This window comes from Bufo gargarizans, chromosome 6 (assembly GCF_014858855.1).
Source record: "Bufo gargarizans isolate SCDJY-AF-19 chromosome 6, ASM1485885v1, whole genome shotgun sequence".
NCBI lineage: Eukaryota > Metazoa > Chordata > Amphibia > Anura > Bufonidae > Bufo > Bufo gargarizans.
In genome coordinates, this window is record NC_058085.1 from 291,000,366 (window position 1) to 291,020,363 (window position 19,998).

The 19,998-nt window shown below is 44.5% G+C and overlaps 1 protein-coding gene across 2 annotated transcripts in view; it reads right to left on the minus strand.

The window, feature by feature from the left end:
* Positions 1 to 19,998, minus strand: part of STYK1 (serine/threonine/tyrosine kinase 1) — an 82,848-nt gene that overhangs the window by 24,421 nt on the left and 38,429 nt on the right. For both annotated transcript variants that reach the window (XM_044299181.1, XM_044299180.1), the window contains 4 exons: positions 17,219 to 17,311; positions 10,045 to 10,173; positions 5,509 to 5,751; positions 2,296 to 2,477 (listed from right to left, as the gene is read on the minus strand). In XM_044299181.1, the coding sequence (XP_044155116.1) occupies positions 2,296 to 2,477; positions 5,509 to 5,751; positions 10,045 to 10,173; positions 17,219 to 17,282 (618 nt within the window). In that variant the 5' untranslated portion in view covers positions 17,283 to 17,311. The remainder of the gene's footprint in view (positions 1 to 2,295; positions 2,478 to 5,508; positions 5,752 to 10,044; positions 10,174 to 17,218; positions 17,312 to 19,998) is intronic.

The window sequence follows — 19,998 nt, forward strand, 5'->3', positions numbered from 1 at the left end:
TAGCGCTGGAGGGGTTAAACGATCATGTGATGGACCATGTGATGACCTGAGTGACGTCATCACAGGTCCTTTTCCTGTACCTCGCAAAGAAGAAAAGCCAGGCTACGTGAGCAAGTGGATTAAGGTGAGTTAAATTATTTATTTATTTATTTTAACCCCTCCAGCGCTATTATACTATGCATTCTGCATAACCATGTTATAAGGGAAAATAATAAAGATCGGGTCTCCATCCCGATCGTCTCCTAGCAACCGTGCGTGAAAATCGCACCGCATCTGCACTTGCTTGCGGATGCTTGCGATTTTCACGCAGCCCCATTCACTTCTATGGGGCCTGCGTTGCGTGAAAAACGCACAAAATAGAACTTGCTGCGATTTTCATGCAACGCACAAGTGATGCGTGAAAATCACCGCTCATGTGAACAGCCCCATAGAAATGAATGGGTCCTAATTCAGTGCGGGTGCAATGCATTCAACTCACGCCCGTGTGAAATACTCGCCCGTGTGAAAGGGGCGTAAGGGTGCAGTGCATAACATGGGGATTCAAAGAAAATGCTAGTGAATTAAGCTGCATGGGGAAAAATGTCACGCCTGTCCACAGTTTGCGTGCTTTGTTTCGTAACTCAGCCACATTGATTTCAGTGGAGCCGCCCTGGAATATGAGACACAACCCTTGGACAGGTGTGCTAACCTTCCTCACAAAAAGGAAGCTTTTTTCGTAATCCCAGATATGTATTAAATACATCCAACCTGATTAGTTGCTGGTTTACAGCATGTTAATGGAGTTTTTACTAGGAATGAAAATATCTTACAGAACATTGATTCATGAAACTGAAATTAAAGTTCAAAGGGTTACCTTACCATGAGAAACCCTGTCGTTATTCCCTATTAGAGCATAGGGATGTCAAAGAATGATGTCCCTCTAATCAGGACCCCATGTATGTGAAAAATTGAGAACTACTTTGTAAAAGCAGCTCCCATTCTGGCGGACGCAGTGCACCTATGTAATACATAGGCAACCATTTATAAGAATGTTCAGCATGTATTGCCACATTTCTCCTGCAGAGACCGCTAAAGGGCAAACACATACAGTACCTGCTCTTGGTTTACCCAGTAATAACAAGTGGTCAAACTGCTGCTGCTGATTTATATTTTTCAAGAAAGGTTATTGAACCTACTGTATAGAAATGCCTAAATTGTTTCAAATCCGCTAACTTTTATAGAAACTGGTCAGTGCCCTTAATGGTTTTTATACAAAATTAAGGAGATACCTATTTTTAAAAATGAACTCAGTTTGGCAGATATTGACTCAAGCTGTGAGAGAAGGGGAGAAACCTGTTAGGTCATGTCATCAACATGGCAGCCATCTTGAAGGCCACCATCTTGGATTTAACCAGTATCTAAATGGGGTGCTGACACAGAACTGGTAGAGGAAAACAATAGTATGCTGCAGGTTAGGGTAACCTATTGACTCCTATGTTAAAACACCACGCACCATGCAAGATTTCGCACTGGATCTTCAAGAAAGATGGCCGCGGCAGCCTCTTCATGCTCAAATGGAGAAGATAAGTACAATTTAATATTTTTTTTTTTTTAACTAATCAACCCCTAAAAGGCCTTAATATTCATCTCAGATACCATGATCAGTGATGAACGCAGCATCTGAGGGGTTCAATGATGGGGGGGGGGCAGCGCAATCGCCGTTTCTCCATCATTGAACCCGCTACTTACAAAGAAATGTGCTTTGTGATGAAGTAAAAAATCAGCGAAGCAATGAAAGTTGAATTTTTCAAAACTTTGCTCATCTCTAGTTTCCTCCCTTCCCTTACAACTTGTGGCCATTTTCCTTTTATATGGGTGTTCCCTTACATTTGGACAGTCTACCATGGTGCCATACAATGCTCATGCCAAACGTACTGCAAACACAATATAAACAGAAATGGCATTATAAATATCCTTAATTAATGCCCTTATCTTTGTATTTCTGTGTAAAACTCAGCTGTGTTTCCCTTGGATGCATAGATCAACTTCATTCGCATTGTTCAATTTCCTTATAGTGGATATTAAAGTGGAGAAAACCCAAAAAACAAACACAGGCTGGCAAGCCTGGCACATAATTAAATGGTACCATGTGTCTGTGTCAGGGAAACGGTGCACATTGCAATAAAAACCAAGATGAGTTGAGTGTGTTTTTTTTCTGTTTCAAAGAAGTGAATGAAAGGTCATAAAAAAATCCAATAAAAAACCAAAGATACAACTCTACACTCGCAAACGGCGCCAGTTTTTATTATTACTCACCCTGCGACAGTCCCAGAGAAACTGTAAGAGCGAGCCTGGCTCCACGCACTCCAGCACCAAGCTAAATGGCTTCGTCTCTGTGCAGCACCCAATAATCTCCACCAAATTAGAGTGTGAACCCAACCATGCTTGAAATGCTGCCCTTTGCAGGAAGTCACGCACCTCGTAGGGCTCAGCAGTTCCTTCAGTAGAAAAGGTAGAGAAAAAAAAATGAAGGAGGTGAAAATGTTAAATGTAGACAATATACAGGTAAAGAAATGTGTTTAAAGGGAACCTGTCAGCGGCAAAAGCCATCCCAACCCGCCAGCAGTACCTTCAAGTAGCCGGCAGTGAGTTTCGAATGAGGATTTCCTTACTGCATTCTGATGAGCCAGAAGAATGAAAAACGATCTTTTATCCTCCGTCCGCGCTATTTTACAGTCAGGCTTGTAGTCAAGGGGGCAGCGGCCTCCTTGCTTTAGGTTAAGGTAAAGGTGCCCCCTTCCCTGTCCCTTCGCTGTGATGACATCGCTTATGCCCGGCAGCCGGCTGTCAGTCACAGGAGACGAGGCAGGGAAGGAGGCACGGTTACCTTGACTTGAAGCAAGGAGGCCGCTGCCCTCTTGACTACAAGCCTGACTGGAAAATAGCGTGGACGGAGGATAAAAGATAGTTTTTTTTTATTCTTCTGCTTCATCAGAATGCGGTAAGAAAATCATTATTCAAAACTCACTGCCGGCTACTTGAAGGTACTGCTGGCGGTTTGGGATGGCTTTCGCCGCTGACAGGTTCCCTTTACGCATTATTTTTATAACTCCTATACAGTACAGAGGTTTAAAAAGCCTGGATGTAAAAATATAATTAGGGCTCATGCACACGACTGTATGTATTTTGCGATGCGCAAAACACGGATCCACAAACAAAAACAGATGACATCCGTGTGACATCTGCGTTACATCTGTTTTTTTTTTTGGCGGATCCATTGTAACAATGCCTGTCTTTTTGTGGACATGAGGAAACTGAAAGCACACAGAGTAATTGCCGTTTTTTTTAGCGGGCCCATTGAAGTGAATGGTTCCGCATACGGGCTGCCCAAAAAATTGGAACGGACACAGAAAGAAAATACGGTTGTTGCATTAGGGTCCATTCAGACGTCTGCAGTTCAGGGTCCGCATCTGTTCTGCAATTTTGCGGGACGGGTGTGGACTCATTCATTTCAATGGGGCGACCCCGCAAAAAAGATAGAGCATGTCCTATTCTTGCCCCTTAGGCCCCTTTCACACGGGCGAGTTTTCCGTGCGGGTGCGATCCGTGCGGCGAACGTATGGCACCCGCACTAAATCCTGACCCATTCATTTCTATGGGGCTGGGCACATGAGAGATGTTTTTAACGCATCACTTGTGCGTTCAGTTGAAATCGCAGCATGCTCTATATTGTCCGATTTCGACGTGACGCAGGCCCCATAGAAATGAATGGGGTGTGTGAAAATCGGATGGCATCCGCAAGCAAGTACGGATGCCATGCGATTTGCACGCACGGTTGCTAGGAGACGATCGGGATGGAGACCCGATCATTATTATTTTCCCTTATAACATGGTTATAAGGGAAAATAATAGCATTCTGAATACAGAATGCATAGTAAAACAGCGCTAGCTCGCGAAGCCCGGCATCTCCTTGTGCCTCCTCTGCTGATGAACAGGACCTGGGGTGAGCTGCTCCATTAAATAGAGCTTAAGGACCTTCGATGACGTCACTCCGGTCATCACATGGTCTTTTACCATGGTGAATCACCATGGTAAAATATCATGTGACGTACCATGTGATGACCGGAGTGACGTCATCGAAGGTCCTTAACCTGTATTTAATGGAGCAGCTCACCCCAGGTCCTGTTCATCAGCAGCGGAGACACAAGGAGATGCCGGGCTTCGCGAGCAAGTGGACTAAGGTGAGTTAAATTTTTTTTTATTTTTTTTTAACCCCTCTAGCGCTGTTTTACTATGCATTCTGTATTCAGAATGCTATTATTTTCCCTTATAACCATGTTATAAGGGAAAATAATACAGTCTTCAAGACATCAATCCCAAGCCCGAACTTCTATGAAGAAGTTCGGGTTTGGGTACCAAACATGCGCGATTTTTCTCACGCGAGTGCAACGCATGACAATGTTTGGCACTCGCGCAGAAAAAATCGCGCATTTTCCCGCAACGCACCCTGCTCTTATCCGGGCAAAAAAACTCACGCCCGTGTGAAAGAGGCCTAAATGTCACTCATTTGCCTTGTACGTTAAGCCACATTAAGCTCCCCAAAAACCAAGCTTAATGTCACTCATTTGCCTTGTGGGTAGCCGAAATCCATGAAACTTCCAGGATAGGTTTGGGAAGCTCAGATCTTAGGTTGTGTAAAGTTTCAAGGCAATTGATTTAGGTTTAGGCACATTATCGTACATTTAAGCTACAGTAAGCCATTTTCACATTAAATGTTTTAGGATGTCCCCTAAGATTATGCTATGGCGAATAATACATGGTGCAGGTTCGATTAGCCCTCAAGTGTGGGGGTTTTTGAGTCTGATTAATGGAGCAGTTTCAATTGGGCTCTATATTTAGGCCTCTTGCACACGAACGTGTTCTGCCGTGCCTGTGCCGACCGCGGGCAAGCCGCATGCACGGGTACCGACCATGGGCCAGCCGCATGCGGATCGCGACCCCATTCACTCGAATGGGGTCCACGATCGGTCCGTTCCGCAAAAAGATAGGACGAGTTCTATATTTTTGCGGAACGGAAGCACGGAACGGAACACCACAGAAGCACTCCGTAGTGCTTCCGCACCGCATCTCCGGATTTGTGGATCCCATGATGCGGATTGCACACGGGCGGTGTCCCGTGTATTGTGGACCCGCCGTATGCAGGCCGCAATAAGGCCACGGGGGACACACGGTCGTGTGCAAGAGGCCTTACATTTTAATCCTGCTCTATCAATCAGGATATGTAGAACTGCTACTGAGTATATCCGGTTCCCCTTTTAAAAAAAATAAAATAAGATACCATCAATAAAGTTTTTTTGTTTTCATTTTAGCGTCACAAGTCTGTTGTAATACATTTTATGTTAAACATGTTTTAAATACATTTTGGTGAAGTTATTTAGATTCTTCCATCTCACCATCTATATTAAAATGAATAAATAATATTCAGCAGTATATATATTCTCTATTCTGTGGGAATTCCTTGGCTCCTACCTTTCAGTTGTTTGACAACAATATCCCTGGCTTCTCTTCCATCTGTATCTCTCAGCGCTGTCCTGTAGATTGGGCCAAACCTCCCTTCTGCCATCAACTGGAATGGTTCGCTGATCCTCTCACACTGGACTTCTAGTTCCAAAAGACTGGGATCTCGTGTCCTCAAGACAGAGTCCAATGACAGTTCCGCTAAACGGATCCCTGAGTTCCCTCCTTTGTAGTTCTCCTGGGAGTCTTGCTCGGCTGCAAATAAACATAAAAAAGACCATGAAGAGATTACAATTGCTGCAGGGCTTTTTTTTGTTAAAGGGGTTCTGCACTTTGTTTAAACTGATCTATCCTCTGGATAGATCATCAGCATCTGATCGGCAGGAGTCCGACACCCGGGACACCCGCCGATTAGCTGTTTGAGAAGGCAGCGACGCTCTAGCAGGGCCGCGGCCTTCTCACTGTTTAACGCAGGCCCAGTGACGTCACGACTAGTATTACAGGCCTGGGCGCGGCTAAGCTCTGTTCACTTGAATGGAGCTTAGCCCCGCCTAGGCCAGTTGATACAAGTCATGACGTCACTCGGCCAGCGGTAAACAGTGAGAAGACTGCGGCGCTGCTGGAGTGCCGTTGCCTTCTCAAACAATTGATCGGCGGGGGTCCTGGGTGTCAGACCACCGCCGATCAAATGCTGATGATCTATCCAGAGGATAGATCATCAGTTTAAACAAAGTGCAGAACCCCTTTAAGGAGTCAAAGGGTGGAAGTTATGACGATGTGCCGTCTTCCTTGCTGTTTTACATTTAGACCATTTTCTACACCTAAAATAGGCATGAAAAATGATGAATCGGAAATGATAACTGCACGATCAGAAAATGGCAACACTGATTGGATAGAGTGAGTTTGTTCAGGTACACCCCCCCCCCCCCCCCCCCCAAGTTGTTACCTCCCCTCTGTACCCTCACTGAAGACTAATAGAAATGAATTCATAACTTCTATCAGGAATAGTAAAGGAATGGCACAACATAGAGCCATAAGACTAGATGCTCCAGAATTGTTACTGCATGGGGAATGCATGTAACTATTAAAACAGGCATGTCAGGAGTGGTCAAAGGTCCTCTTTTGGCAAATCATATGCAAGCATTTTTTATTTTTTGTTTTTTCTTCATATTCTGGTTTAATGAAATTAGTGATCTATCCTCAGGAGAAATAATCAATTCCAGATTGGTGGAGGTCTGGCTCTCTGCCCACCCGCAGATCAGCTGATCAAAGGGGCTGCGGCGCTAGTGCGAGAGCTGCATCCTCTTCAATGTTTACCTGCATGCTGTCTACATTGTAGTGTTGGTGCAGGGTAATTATATCTGTTAGTCCCATTCAAGTGAATGATAAAGAAAGCTGTAATTACCGTGCACCACTACAATGTAGACGGCATGCAGGCAAGCAAAGAAGAGGACACAGCTCTCACTGGCACCGCAGCACCTTCAAACAGCTGATCGGCGGGTGTGCAGAGAGCCAGACCTCCACCAATCTGGAATTGATGACCTATCCTGAAGATAGATCATCAATATCACAATCACAAAGCAGGGATACCCCTTTAAACACCAATACATTTCCTGCGCTATGATTATATACTTGTATCTTATTTTTGAGACACTATTGTACATAAAGTGAATGACAAGAAGACAAGCCCATTGTATTTGACCTAATATAAAGACTATTCACAACTATTTTTGCATACAAATTGTAGGGGAGAATACCCCTGTAATGCCATGTCCAAAGTAACATGGCACTTTCACTTTATATGGAATCTGACATAAACATAATTATGCCAGTCTGTATGAAATCAAAGGCAGACAGCGGTACAGTAAGGTCCCATCCACTCTTGTCTGTGCTGGATTCCAGCTCCATTTGAAGACATAATACAGACATGAGTATGAGGTCAAAAAATGATATAGTAAGTAAAATATCAAATAACAAACTCAATATAACAGTTGTGACCAATTCTGCTACATCTTTACTTGCTTCGTCTTATCTGCTGAACCCCTACAGTCTTCGGTTATTGTAGAGTATTATGGTCCAGTACTTTTCCTCTATACACAAGTAACACATTCATATTTTAGTCAATATAATGTCATTTTATTTTTTTAGGACGTTAGAAGGCTTAGAAGTTTAGAAGGAATTCTTAAAATTTTTAAGAGAATTGCCAAAACCCACTTTTTAAAGACCAGTTCAGGTCTGAAGTCACTTTGTGGGGCCTACATAGTGGATACCCCCATAAATGACCCCATTGTAGAAACTACACCCTCAAGTTACTTAAAACCGATTTTACAAACTTTGTTAACCCTTTATGCGTTCCACAAGAATTAAAGGAAAATAGAGATAACATTCTTCAATTTCACCTTTTTGGCAGATTTTCCATTTTAATGCAATTTTTTCTTTAACACATCGATGGTTAAACGCCAAACAAAGCTCAATATTTATTACCCAGATTCTGCGGTTTACAGAAACACCCCACATGTGGTCAAAAACTGCTGCATGGGCACACGGCAGGGCGTAGAAGAAAAGGAGCGCCACATGGTTTTTAGATGCCATTTCCCATTTGAAGCCCCCCTGATGCACCCTTACAGAAGAAACTCCCAAGAAGTGACTCCATTTTGGAAACTAGGAAATAAGGTGCCAGTTTTATTGGTACTATTTTTGGGTACATATGATTTTTTGATCATTCATTATAACACTTTATGGGGCAAGGTGACCAAAAAATGTGTTGTTTTAGCACAGTTTTTATTTATTTATTTTTACAGCGTTCACCTCAGGGGATCGGTCAAGTGACATTTTTATAGAGCAGATCATTACGGACGTGGCAAAACCTAATAAGTTTTACACAATAATAGCATTTTTGAAACCAAAAAACAATGTTTTAATTGTGTCCATGTTCTTATGTAGGGGCTGATTTTTTGCAGGATGAGGTGACGGTTTTATTGGTATCATTTTATGGGACATACGCCTTTTTGATCACTTGGCATTTTTTTTTACACCGTTTGTGCGGGTGCGTTGCAAGTGCAAAACATTGTAATGAGTTTTGCACGCACATGAGAAAAATCGTGCATGTTTGGTACCCAAACCCGAACTTCTTCACAGAAGTTCGGGCTTGGGATCGGTGTTCTGTTCCTCCACACAGCTAAGATGAAGACAGAAGGAAATGCCGGCTTCGCGATCAAGTGGACAAAGGTGAGTTAATTATATTTTTATTTTTAACCCCTCCAGCGCTATTGTACTATGCATTCTGTATTAAGAATGCTATTCTTTTCCCTTATAACCATGTTATAAGGGAAAATAATAATGATCAGGTCTCCATCCCGATAGTCTCCTAGCAACCGTGCGTGAAAATCGCACCGCATCCGCACTTGCTTGTGGATGCTTGCAATTTTCACGCAACCCCATTCATTTCTATGGGGCCTGCGTTACGTTAAAAATGCACAAAATAGAGCATGCTGCGATTTTCACGCAACGCATAAGTGATGCGTGAAAATCACTGCTCATGTGAACAGCCCCATAGAAATTAATGGGTCGGGATTCAGTGCGGGTGCAATGCGTTCAACTCACGCATCGCATCCACGCGGAATACTCGTCCGTGTGAAAGGGGCCTTACTGGGTTAATATTTTTTTTTTACATGTGAAACACTTTATTTTTATTTTTATTTTTTTACACTTTGCGTCCCCCATAAGGTCATACAAGACCTCTGGGGGACATTTAACTTCCCTTTTTTTTTTCCACTGTTGATTTCTCCTGTAACATTTACAGAAGAAATACACCCCCAGAGAGGCTGTACAGCGCAATAGAGCGCTGTACAGCCTCAGTGCAGGGCTGATTGAGGTCTCTGAAAGACCTCACAGCTCCTGCACTCACCCTTCTCCGGTGATGCCCTGGAGACCATGCTGATTGGTCTCCAGCTGAAAACAGCTACTGGGGGATCGCTGGTGGAGTGTAAATGTACCGATTTCCCTCTCCTTCCAGCGCTAATGAGAGGGAGGCGGTACAAGCATTTCTGAGCGCTGTAACTGGAAATTACAGCGCTCACATGCCCCGGAGACCATGCTGATCGGTCTCCAGAGCTTACAGTTTAACATTGCGATCGCGATGATTAGTTTAAATACTGATCTCCCTCTCTGACCGGCAGTAATGAGAGGGAGATGGTACATGCATTTGTGATCGCTCTGACTGCTTGTCAGAGTGATCAAAAGCCCGGAGACCAGGAAAAAGGGTCTCAGGGTAAAGCTCCATGTTCTTGGCTGTCAGGAGGGAGCTCAGTCATGGAGTTTCTATGTACAGGGGCGGAGCACAGGGAGCACAGAAATAGAGATCCACCTCCTGGACGTTTATAGTCAATGGGCAGACGGGAGGTGGTTAAGATGGGTTTGCCAGGCTCTGTATAGCAGTTGTGTATGTCATCGGGTGTTCAGCCAAGTACTGAGCCTATCTGCCAGCTCATCATTCAAAAGATGAAGCACATGACTAGAGAAAAAGATTTTCTGTGAGCTTGTATTTACCTTGGGCTCTTTTTTTGTTCAGCTTCAAACTTCGATATTGTAGACAGAAAATAATGGCAAGTAGAATTATAGCAATCCCTATGAGGAAGACAGGGATCACGATCACCTCATACTGGTACGTTTCGACAACTGCAAGAGAAACATGAAAAGTTAAATTAAATTACCATAATTTCTTACAAAGGTATATATAAGGTGTGCTTTCTATCAGTCAGTACAGTTCAGATACCATTAGGCACTTGTCTGCTACAGACTTGCCCATGAAGTATCACTCATTCTAAAGGATTTCTCTGTTCAAGCCTAATACTGTACATTTCAAGGAAATACCCCAAATCTCAGATAATAAATTGATTAAAGGGGTTTTCCAGGATTATGGGGTTTAACACATATGCTCATGTCATGAACACCTTCCCTATGCTTTTTTCAATGTGGACTTTCCAGACCCCTTATCAGCGTATATCCTAATCATTCTGTTTGTTTCCATCCTGTATGTAGCACTTCCTGTTGCTATATCCAACTAAATCCATGATGCACCTCTCCTTTCTTTGCCACAGCTCCAGCACCGCCCCTAACAACACCCAGCTAGTTTATAGCTCCTCCCACTAGCTAGTTACATAGACACTCCCCTATCACTGCCCCTAACAACATCCAGCTAGTTTATAGCTCCTCCCACCCCGCTACTTACATAGACACTCCCCTATCACTGCCCCTAACAACACCCAGCTAGTTTATAGCTCCTCCCACCCAGCTAGTTACATATATATTGCCCTTTCACTGCCCCTAACAACACCCAGCTAGTTTATAGCTCCTCCCACCATCTAGCTACATAGACACTCCCCTATCACTGCCACTAACAACATCCAGCTCGTTTATAGCTCCTCCCACCATCTAGCTACATAGACACTCCCCTATCACTGCCACTAACAACATCCAGCTCGTTTATAGCTCCTCCCACCAGCAAGCTACATAGACACTCCCCTATCATTGTCCCAACAGCACATAGCTAGTTTATAGCTCCTCCCACCAGCTAGTTCAGTGGTGGATCCAGGGGGGGGAAACGGGGCAATTGCCCCTTCTCGAGCTGGCGGCGGCAGCGGGGCACAAGGAGATGAGCACTTCCATTGTGGAAGCGCTAATCTCCATAGTCATCTGTATCGCCGTCCTCAGGACAGCGATACAGATGGCTGTGCTGAGGCAGGGGAGGGAGAGGCGTGTCCCTTTCCCTTCCTCTGATAGGCTGCAGGCACTAGGCCGGCGCATTATTGTGTATATATACACAATACTTTTACTGGCACTGTTATTGCTGGCACATGGGGGGCTATTACTGCCACAGGGTAGGGCTGTTATTGCTGGCACATGGGGGGCTGTTATTACTGGCACATTAGGGGCTGTTATTACTGGCACATGGGGTGCTGTTATTACTGGCACATGGGGGGCTGTTATTACTGGCACATGGGGGGCTGTTATTACTGGCACATAGGGGGGCTGTTATTACTGGCACATGGGGGCTGTTATTACTGGCACATGGGGAGGCTGTTATTACTGGCACATGGGGGGGCTGTTATTACTGGCACATGGGGGCTGTTATTACTGGCCCATGGGGGCTGTTATTACTGGCACATGGGGGGCTGTTATTACTGGCACATGGGGGGCTGTTATTACTGGCACATGGGGGGGCTGTTATTACTGGCACATAGGGGGGGCTGTTATTACTGGCACATGGGGGGGCTGTTATTACTGGCACATGATTGGGGGGTTGCTCTTGTTACTTGCACATTATTGGGGGCACTATAGGGGCATCTAATGAGGCCACAAAGAAGGGGTATTTTATATGGGGCGCTCTGTACAGTACAATTTTATACCTGGACACATTATGGTGGGTACTATGGGGAAGGGGGGAGAGGAGTACTATGGGGTCATCTACGGGGGGCACTACGAAGGGGTATTTTATACTTGCAAATTATGGGGAACACTGAGGGCATTTACTGGGGCACTATATATGGGGCATTTTATACTGGTACATTATGGGGGGCACTAGGAGGAAGGGGGGGGAGGAGCACTATGGGGACATTTACTGGGGGCACTATATAGGGGTATTTTATACTGGCAAATTATGGGGGCACTATGGGTACATTAGCTCACCTGGGGGCATTACAAGTGGGGATTTTTTGCACTGTCACATTATAAGGAGAATTTTTTCTACTGGGGGGGCATTATGGTGGGCTTTATTACTACTGGGGGGGCATTATGGTGGGCTTTATTACTCCCCCATGGTATGACCCCCTAGTAGCAGCACCGGCCTCTCCCTGCTCTGCTATTCCTCTGCCCCTTCTCCAAATCCTTATTATGAAATATTTCTCATTAGGATAAAACACATCAGCTCCGCCGAGCCCCCGGCCAAAGTGTGGAAGTGGTGTCCGAGATCCCCAAGGGCCAAGCCAAGTAATTGTAAGTTTTCATGTGAAATATGTTTGTTATACACATATAGCCTACACTGTGCCCCACAATATACAGCATACTCTACACTGTGTGGTCTGTTCTATAAGCACCATTGTTTTGTGGCGGCGGACAGAAAATAATCTGGAAGTTTCCCCTCCCGAGACCAGGCTCTGGATCCGCCACTGAGCTAGTTACATAGACACTCCCCTATCACTGCCCCACCCATGGACATAACATTACAGGAATTAAGAAAGAGCTGCATGGACATGGTCATGTGACCACAGCCCAGAACAGAAGATAGGAGAAATAAAGGTAAAATAAATACATTGCAAAATTTCCACTACCTTCATAAAATATTATTGTAATGGATGTTGATGCAGTCCAGAAAACCCCTTTAATGTGAATGCCCAATATTAGGTGCAATATTCTGTACTCATTTCATTTTGTAATATGCCTATGTAGTAGCTTTGTTTCTTGATACAGCTCCGAATCTCCTTTTAAAATTAATTCAGAAGATTACTGTACATACTGCCTACCTGTAGCAACCACCAGGAAGGGCAGCATAGTGTTCTACATCACACTGGACAATCAAACAGTATGTAACAAGCTTCTTAGGATGCCTCCTTTTGGACAGACAAAAAGTTCTGCCTGCCCGGCTTTTTGTCTGGCCGAAAGCTGGCATTATTCCGAAAAGTAGTCAATGGGGATCCTGCAGCTCCCAGCATTATCTGGGGCCAGTGGCGGATTATAATTGGGGCGTTTGGGTCGGTAGCCCCGGGCCCGGCATCGCTGGGGGGCCCAACGACCCAAACGCCCACAAACTACGGCGGGGCACGGGAGCGCATAGTTCCCTGCCCCGCCGCGGATCACCACCATAGGCTTCAGGCCTAGCAGGCCTGAAGCCTGTGCGGTAGTAAAATCCTGGTACAGGCGGGCGTGATGACGTCATCGCGCTGTGCCCGGACGCAGCACACTGACGTGTGTGCGCACGCCTGCACCATCTACGAGTGAGCGCCGGCTGGGACACAGGTAAGTATTAGCTTTTCTTTTTTTCTTTTTTGGTGTGCCAACTACTGACTTTGGGGGACATTACTGAAGGAACAGGGGGGGGGGGCAAACTACTACGTGGGGGCAAATTACTAGTATGGGGGAAATTAATACTGTAGACACTATAGGGACCTTTGGGGTAATTTATCAAACTGGTGTAAAGTATAACTGGGTTAGTTACCCATAGCAGCCAATCAGATTCCAGCTTTCATTTTTCACAGCTCCTTTGGAAAATTAAAGGTGGAATCTGATTGGTTGCTGTGGGCACCTAAGCCAGTTGTAATTTACACCAGTTTGATAAATGACCCCAATTATGAGAACTCTAACGTGTCTGTGTAACAAACTCTGTAGAGACGAGATGCGGCTGAAAGAATTTGTCATGGCGGTCTAACGGAGGAGAAGATGAAAGAGAGGATCTACATGACAGGAGATGTCATTGGATGTAACAGGTATGTGGTGCTGTATTATCCTATATGTAGTGCTGGCTCACTACTGTGATCATCTTCTCCTCCAAGTCTTTTTTTATCATAATCGTATGTATTTTAAATTTGGCAACTAAAATTTGTATTTGTCACCTGCAGTCCTATGTAACAGCCTAGATAACAGTGATTACTTTCTGTGTACAGATAATGTAGTAGATGTTCCATGCAGTCCTATGTAACACCCCACATAACACAATAGTTCACTGTGTTATGTGGGGTGTTACATAGGACTGCAGATAACATCTATGACATCTGTACACAGAGAGTTATGAGATGGGTAGTGTGGGAGACAATTAATACTGTAGGGGCAAATTACTACCATGGGGGGAATTAATACTGTGAGGGCAGTGTGGAGAAATTAATACTGTGGGGGGCTATTTACTTAATGGATGGCAGTGTGGGGGAAAATTATCTAATGGGGGGCAGTGTGGGGGGTTATTACTTGATGGGGCAGTGTTGGGGGCAAATTACTTAATGAAAGGGCAGTGTGGGGGCAAATTACTTAATGGATGGCAGTGTGGGAGCAAATAACTTAATGGATTGCAGTGTGGGGGGCAAATTACTTAATGGATGTCAGTGTGGGGGCAAATTACTTAATGGATGGCAGTGTCAGGTAAAATGATCTAATAGGGGGCAGTGTATGGGGTTATTACTTGATGGGGGCAGTGTGGGCAGCAAATTACTTTGTGGGTGAAATTACTACATGGGAGGCAGTGTGGGGGAAATTACTGTATGGAGCAGTGTGGGGGAACTTACTATATGGGGGAAATTACTATATGGGGCAGTGTGGGGGAAATTACTATATGGGGCAGTGTGGGGGAAATTACTATTTGGGGGCAGTGTGGAAGAAATTATTATATGGGGGCAGTGTGGGGGAAATTACTATTTGGGGCAGTGTGGGGGAAATTACTATATCGGAGGCAGTGTGGAAGAAATTACAGTATGGAGCAGTGTGGGGGAAATTACTGTATAGAGCAGTGTGGGGGAATTTACTATATGGGGGCAGTGTGGGAGAAATTACTATATGGGGGCAGTGTGGGAGAAATTACTATTTGGGGGCAGTGTGGGGGAAATTACTATTTGGGGGGCAGTGTGGGGGAAATTACTATTTGGGGGGCAGTGTGGGGGAAATTACTATTTGGGGGGCAGTGTGGGGGAAATTACTATTTGGGGGGCAGTGTGGGAGAAATTATTATATGGGGCAGTGTGGGGGAAATTATTATATGGGGGCAGTGTGGGGGAAATTACTATATGGGCCAGTGTGGGGGAAATTACTATATAGGGCAGAGAGGGGGAAATTACTATATGGGGCAGTGAGGGGGAAATTACTATATGGGGCAGAGAGGGGGAAATTACTATATGGGGCAGTGTGGGGGAAATTACTATATGGGGCAGTGTGGGGGAAATTACTATATGGATCAGTGTGGGGGAATTACTGTGTGGGGGAATTACTGTGTGGGGGCAGTGTGGGGGAAATTACTATATGGATCAGTGTGGGGGAATTACTGTGTGGGGGAATAACAGTGTGGGGGCAGTGTGGAAGAAATTACTATATGGGGCAGTGTGGGGGAAATTACTATATGGGGGTAGTGTGGGGGCCTTTCTATTAGGGGACATTATTTTTGGGGACACTATACAGGTATTATTACCTGGAACACAATATAGGGTGTTATTATTACTGGGGGCACTCTAGGGGACATTATAATTGCTGTAGACACTATAGGGACCTTTGGGGTAATTTATCAAACTGGTGTAAAGTATAACTGGGTTAGTTACCCATAGCAGCCAATCAGATTCCAGCTTTCATTTTTCACAGCTCCTTTGGAAAATTAAAGGTGGAATCTGATTGGTTGCTGTGGGCACCTAAGCCAGTTGTAATTTACACCAGTTTGATAAATGACCCCAATTATGAGAACTCTAACGTGTCTGTGTAACAAACTCTGTAGAGACGAGATGCGGCTGAAAGAATTTGTCATGGCGGTCTAACGGAGGAGAAGATGAAAGAGAGGATCTACATGACAGGAGATGTCACTGGATGTAACAGGTATGTGGTGCTGTATTATCCTATATGTAGAGCTGGCTCACTACTGTGACCATCTTCTCCTCCAAGTCTTTTTTTATCATAATCGTATGTATTTTAAATTTGGCAACTAAAATTTGTATTTGTCACCTGCAGTCCTATGTAACAGCCTAGATAACAGTGATTACTTTCTGTGTACAGATAATGTAGTAGATGTTCCATGCAGTCCTATGTAACACCCCACATAACACAATAGTTCACTGTGTTATGTGGGGTGTTACATAGGACTGCAGATAACATCTATGACATCTGTACACAGAGAGTTATGAGATGGTGGGGGTCTGACTCCTGGCACCCCCGCCAATCAGCTGTTTGAGGAGACCGCGATGTCCCAGTGAGCGTCGCAGCCTCTTTGCTCGTTACCAAGCACAGCTCTGTCCATTTGATAGCCCTGCGCTTGGTATTACAGCTCAGCCGCAATCACTCAGATGAGACAGAGCTGCACCTAGACCATGTGAACAATGTCATATTGCCTAGGAAGAGACGTTGGCGCTTACGAAGCACCGCAGCCTCTTCATATAGAAAAAAAAAACTAAAACTAAAATGGAGGGGAGGGGGGGGGGCCCGAATTGGGTAGACAGCCCCGGGCCTCTCATGCACTTAATCCGCCCCTGTCTGGGGCACCCGCCGATCAGCTGTATGAGGAGACGGCACACGCAGTGTGCACGTGCCACCTCCCATCTCTCTTCCTGTCTGCTGCTGTAGTATATGGTCTTTGCCATAGACAGCAGTGCTGAACAAGAAGAGAGAAGGGAGACAGCACGTGTGCACTGCGTGTGCCGTCTCCTCATACAGCTGATCGGCGGGGGTGCCAGGTGCTATTCTCAGGATAGGTCATCAATAGTAAAAGCCTGGACAACCCCTTTAATCAGCAAAAAAATGTGGGCCTGATCTTTTCTTTGAAGTGAGGGGGAATGCACTTTTTTACTTTGGCTGGCTCTGTTATGGAGGAGCTATGAAGCTAAGTGACCTCATGAGAGAGCCACTCTCAGTGCCTCCATAACAGTTCTAGCTTCTGTGCTACCATAAGACTCAACCACGGATGTACTCGCCCCTCTTCTATGCTTCAGCTCTTTTTATGACAACTGTAGAGAGTGTAATGTGAATTAGTATGCAGGATTATACGTACTGCAGAGTTGATCTGTGCAGTTCAGTAGAGTCCGCGCAGGTGGTCGGAAATGTTGGTCGTCCATTTTGAAATATTCGCGTTATTTCTTACAGTCTGTATAGAAACACAAAAAGCGTAAGTTACAGACGCTTTATCAAACAGAATTGATTGAGTATATACAGAATTTTCAACGGAACCTGACTCATTTGATCAGATTTACATATTTATATATTTCAACTATAAATGCAGAATTCTTTCAGACTAACAGACTCCTAGTAACAGGAGAGAATAGAGAAGGACCACGCCCCATCTGTGTCAACTGTTTTCCGGAGAGTGCCCCAGATCAGGTTGTGCACGTCAGGCACTCGGGCATCCAGAATAGGTCCCGATGATCAGAGGTAAGTTTAGGGGAAATAATGGCAGTACTACCAGGGCGCTAAGATTTAACCACGCTTTATTTTAGTATAAAACTAGACATAAACAAAGTGATCGGGTCTTAGTTTAGCTACGCGTTTCACCAATGCTCCGTCGGCTTCTTCAGGCTGACCCAGAGGAGTAGGACACACCAGAATTTACACAGAAAAAATGGAAATGACATCATTTGATTGACAGGTTCAGTCCACAGATACATTTAGTAGCATAAATAATTAAAAGCTGAATGAAACATTGTGCAAATATATTATATAAAGGCAAATAAATAATTGATAGTATATAAATATATATATATATGTAAAATTAGACTTAAAAGTGCAGCAATATACTGTTTTAGTAACAAATTCAAATTCAATAATAAATTATTAAATTAAATAAAAAATTAAGATGGCTGACATAAAATCATTATTTATAATAGAAAGCTCTGTTAAAAAAATTATTTATTCTTCTATATGAATATTTATTCATCTATAGTAAGTGCTTGTGGTAGGAAGCCTGAATACTACTTATTTAGTATGTTCTAAGACTTCATCGAGACCTTCAGGTACCAGGGTCTGCAGGCGAAATATCCAGTAGGATTCTTTATTTACTAATTATTGGAATCTATTTCTAGTGTTTGGAGGAATCTAGTTGAAGATGGTGAGTTTTAGAACAGATATATCGCAATTGTCCTGTGTGTCAAAATGTCTAGAGACGCTATGGCGTTGTTTTCCGTTACTTATATTGCTTCTATGCTTTTTTTTATTTGGTTCTCATACACTGAGTTGTTTGTCCTGCATACCTGGCAGACCCATCATCTCAGGGAGAGGGTCCATCACATCCAATTTATCTCACTACATTGATCTGTTCTTCAAGAATATGTTCTAGAATTACCTACATACCTAAAAGACTCCACACAATTAATAACTGAACTACAGTCGGGTTCCCTGCTAGTTATTTCGTCTTCACGCTGGACGTCACCTCTCTATATTCTAACATCTCACACCAATTAGGACTAAAAGCAGTAGAAGAAACTCTAAGAAGTCACAACAGACTAAACATTGAACAAATTAATTTCCTTTCTTAAAGGAATTGAGCTTATTCTTTGCAATAATGTTTTTTCATTCAATAACACTCTATACCACAGATAAGGGTCTGTGCGATGGGCATGCGAGTGGAACCATCTTATGTAGAGTTGAGCGAACACCTGGATGTTCGGGTTCGAGAAGTTCGGCCGAACATCCCGGAAATGTTCGGGTTCGGGATCCGAACCCGATCCGAACTTCGTCCCGAACCCGAACCCCATTGAAGTCAATGGGGACCCGAACTTTTCGGCACTAAAAAGGCTGTAAAACAGCCCAGGAAAGAGCTAGAGGGCTGCAAAAGGCAGCAACATGTAGGTAAATCCCCTGCAAACAAATGTGGATAGGGAAATGAATTAAAATAAAAATTAAATAAATAAAAATTAACCAAAATCAATTGGAGAGAGGTTCCATAGCAGAGAATCTGGCTTCCCGTCACCCACCACTGGAACAGTCCATTCTCAGATATTTAGGCCCCGGCACCCAGGCAGAGGAGAGAGGTCCCGTAACAGAGAATCTGTCTTCATGTCAGCAGAGAATTAGTCTGCATGTCATAGCAGAGAATGAGGCTTCACGTCAGCCACCACTGCAACAGTCCATTGGCATATATTTAGGCCCAGCACCCAGGCAGAGGAGGGAGGTCCCGTAACAGAGAATCTGTCTTCATGTCAGCAGAGAATTAGTCTGCATGTCATAGCAGAGAATGAGGCTTCACGTCAGCCACCACTGCAACAGTCCATTGGCATATATTTAGGCCCAGCACACACACAGGCAGAGGAGAGAGGTCCCGTAACAGAGAATCTGGCTTCATGTCAGCAGAGAATCAGTCTGCATGTCATAGCAGAGAATGAGGCTTCACGTCAGCCACCACTGCAACAGTCCATTGGCATATATTTAGGCCCAGCACACACACAGGCAGAGGAGAGAGGTCCCGTAACAGAGAATCTGGCTTCATGTCAGCAGAGAATCAGTCTGCATGTCATAGCAGAGAATGAGGCTTCACGTCAGCCACCACTGCAACAGTCCATTGGCATATATTTAGGCCCAGCACCCAGGCAGAGGAGGGAGGTCCCGTAACAGAGAATCTGTCTTCATGTCAGCAGAGAATTAGTCTGCATGTCATAGCAGAGAATGAGGCTTCACGTCAGCCACCACTGCAACAGTCCATTGGCATATATTTAGGCCCAGCACACACACAGGCAGAGGAGAGAGGTCCCGTAACAGAGAATCTGGCTTCATGTCAGCAGAGAATCAGTCTGCATGTCATAGCAGAGAATGAGGCTTCACGTCAGCCACCACTGCAACAGT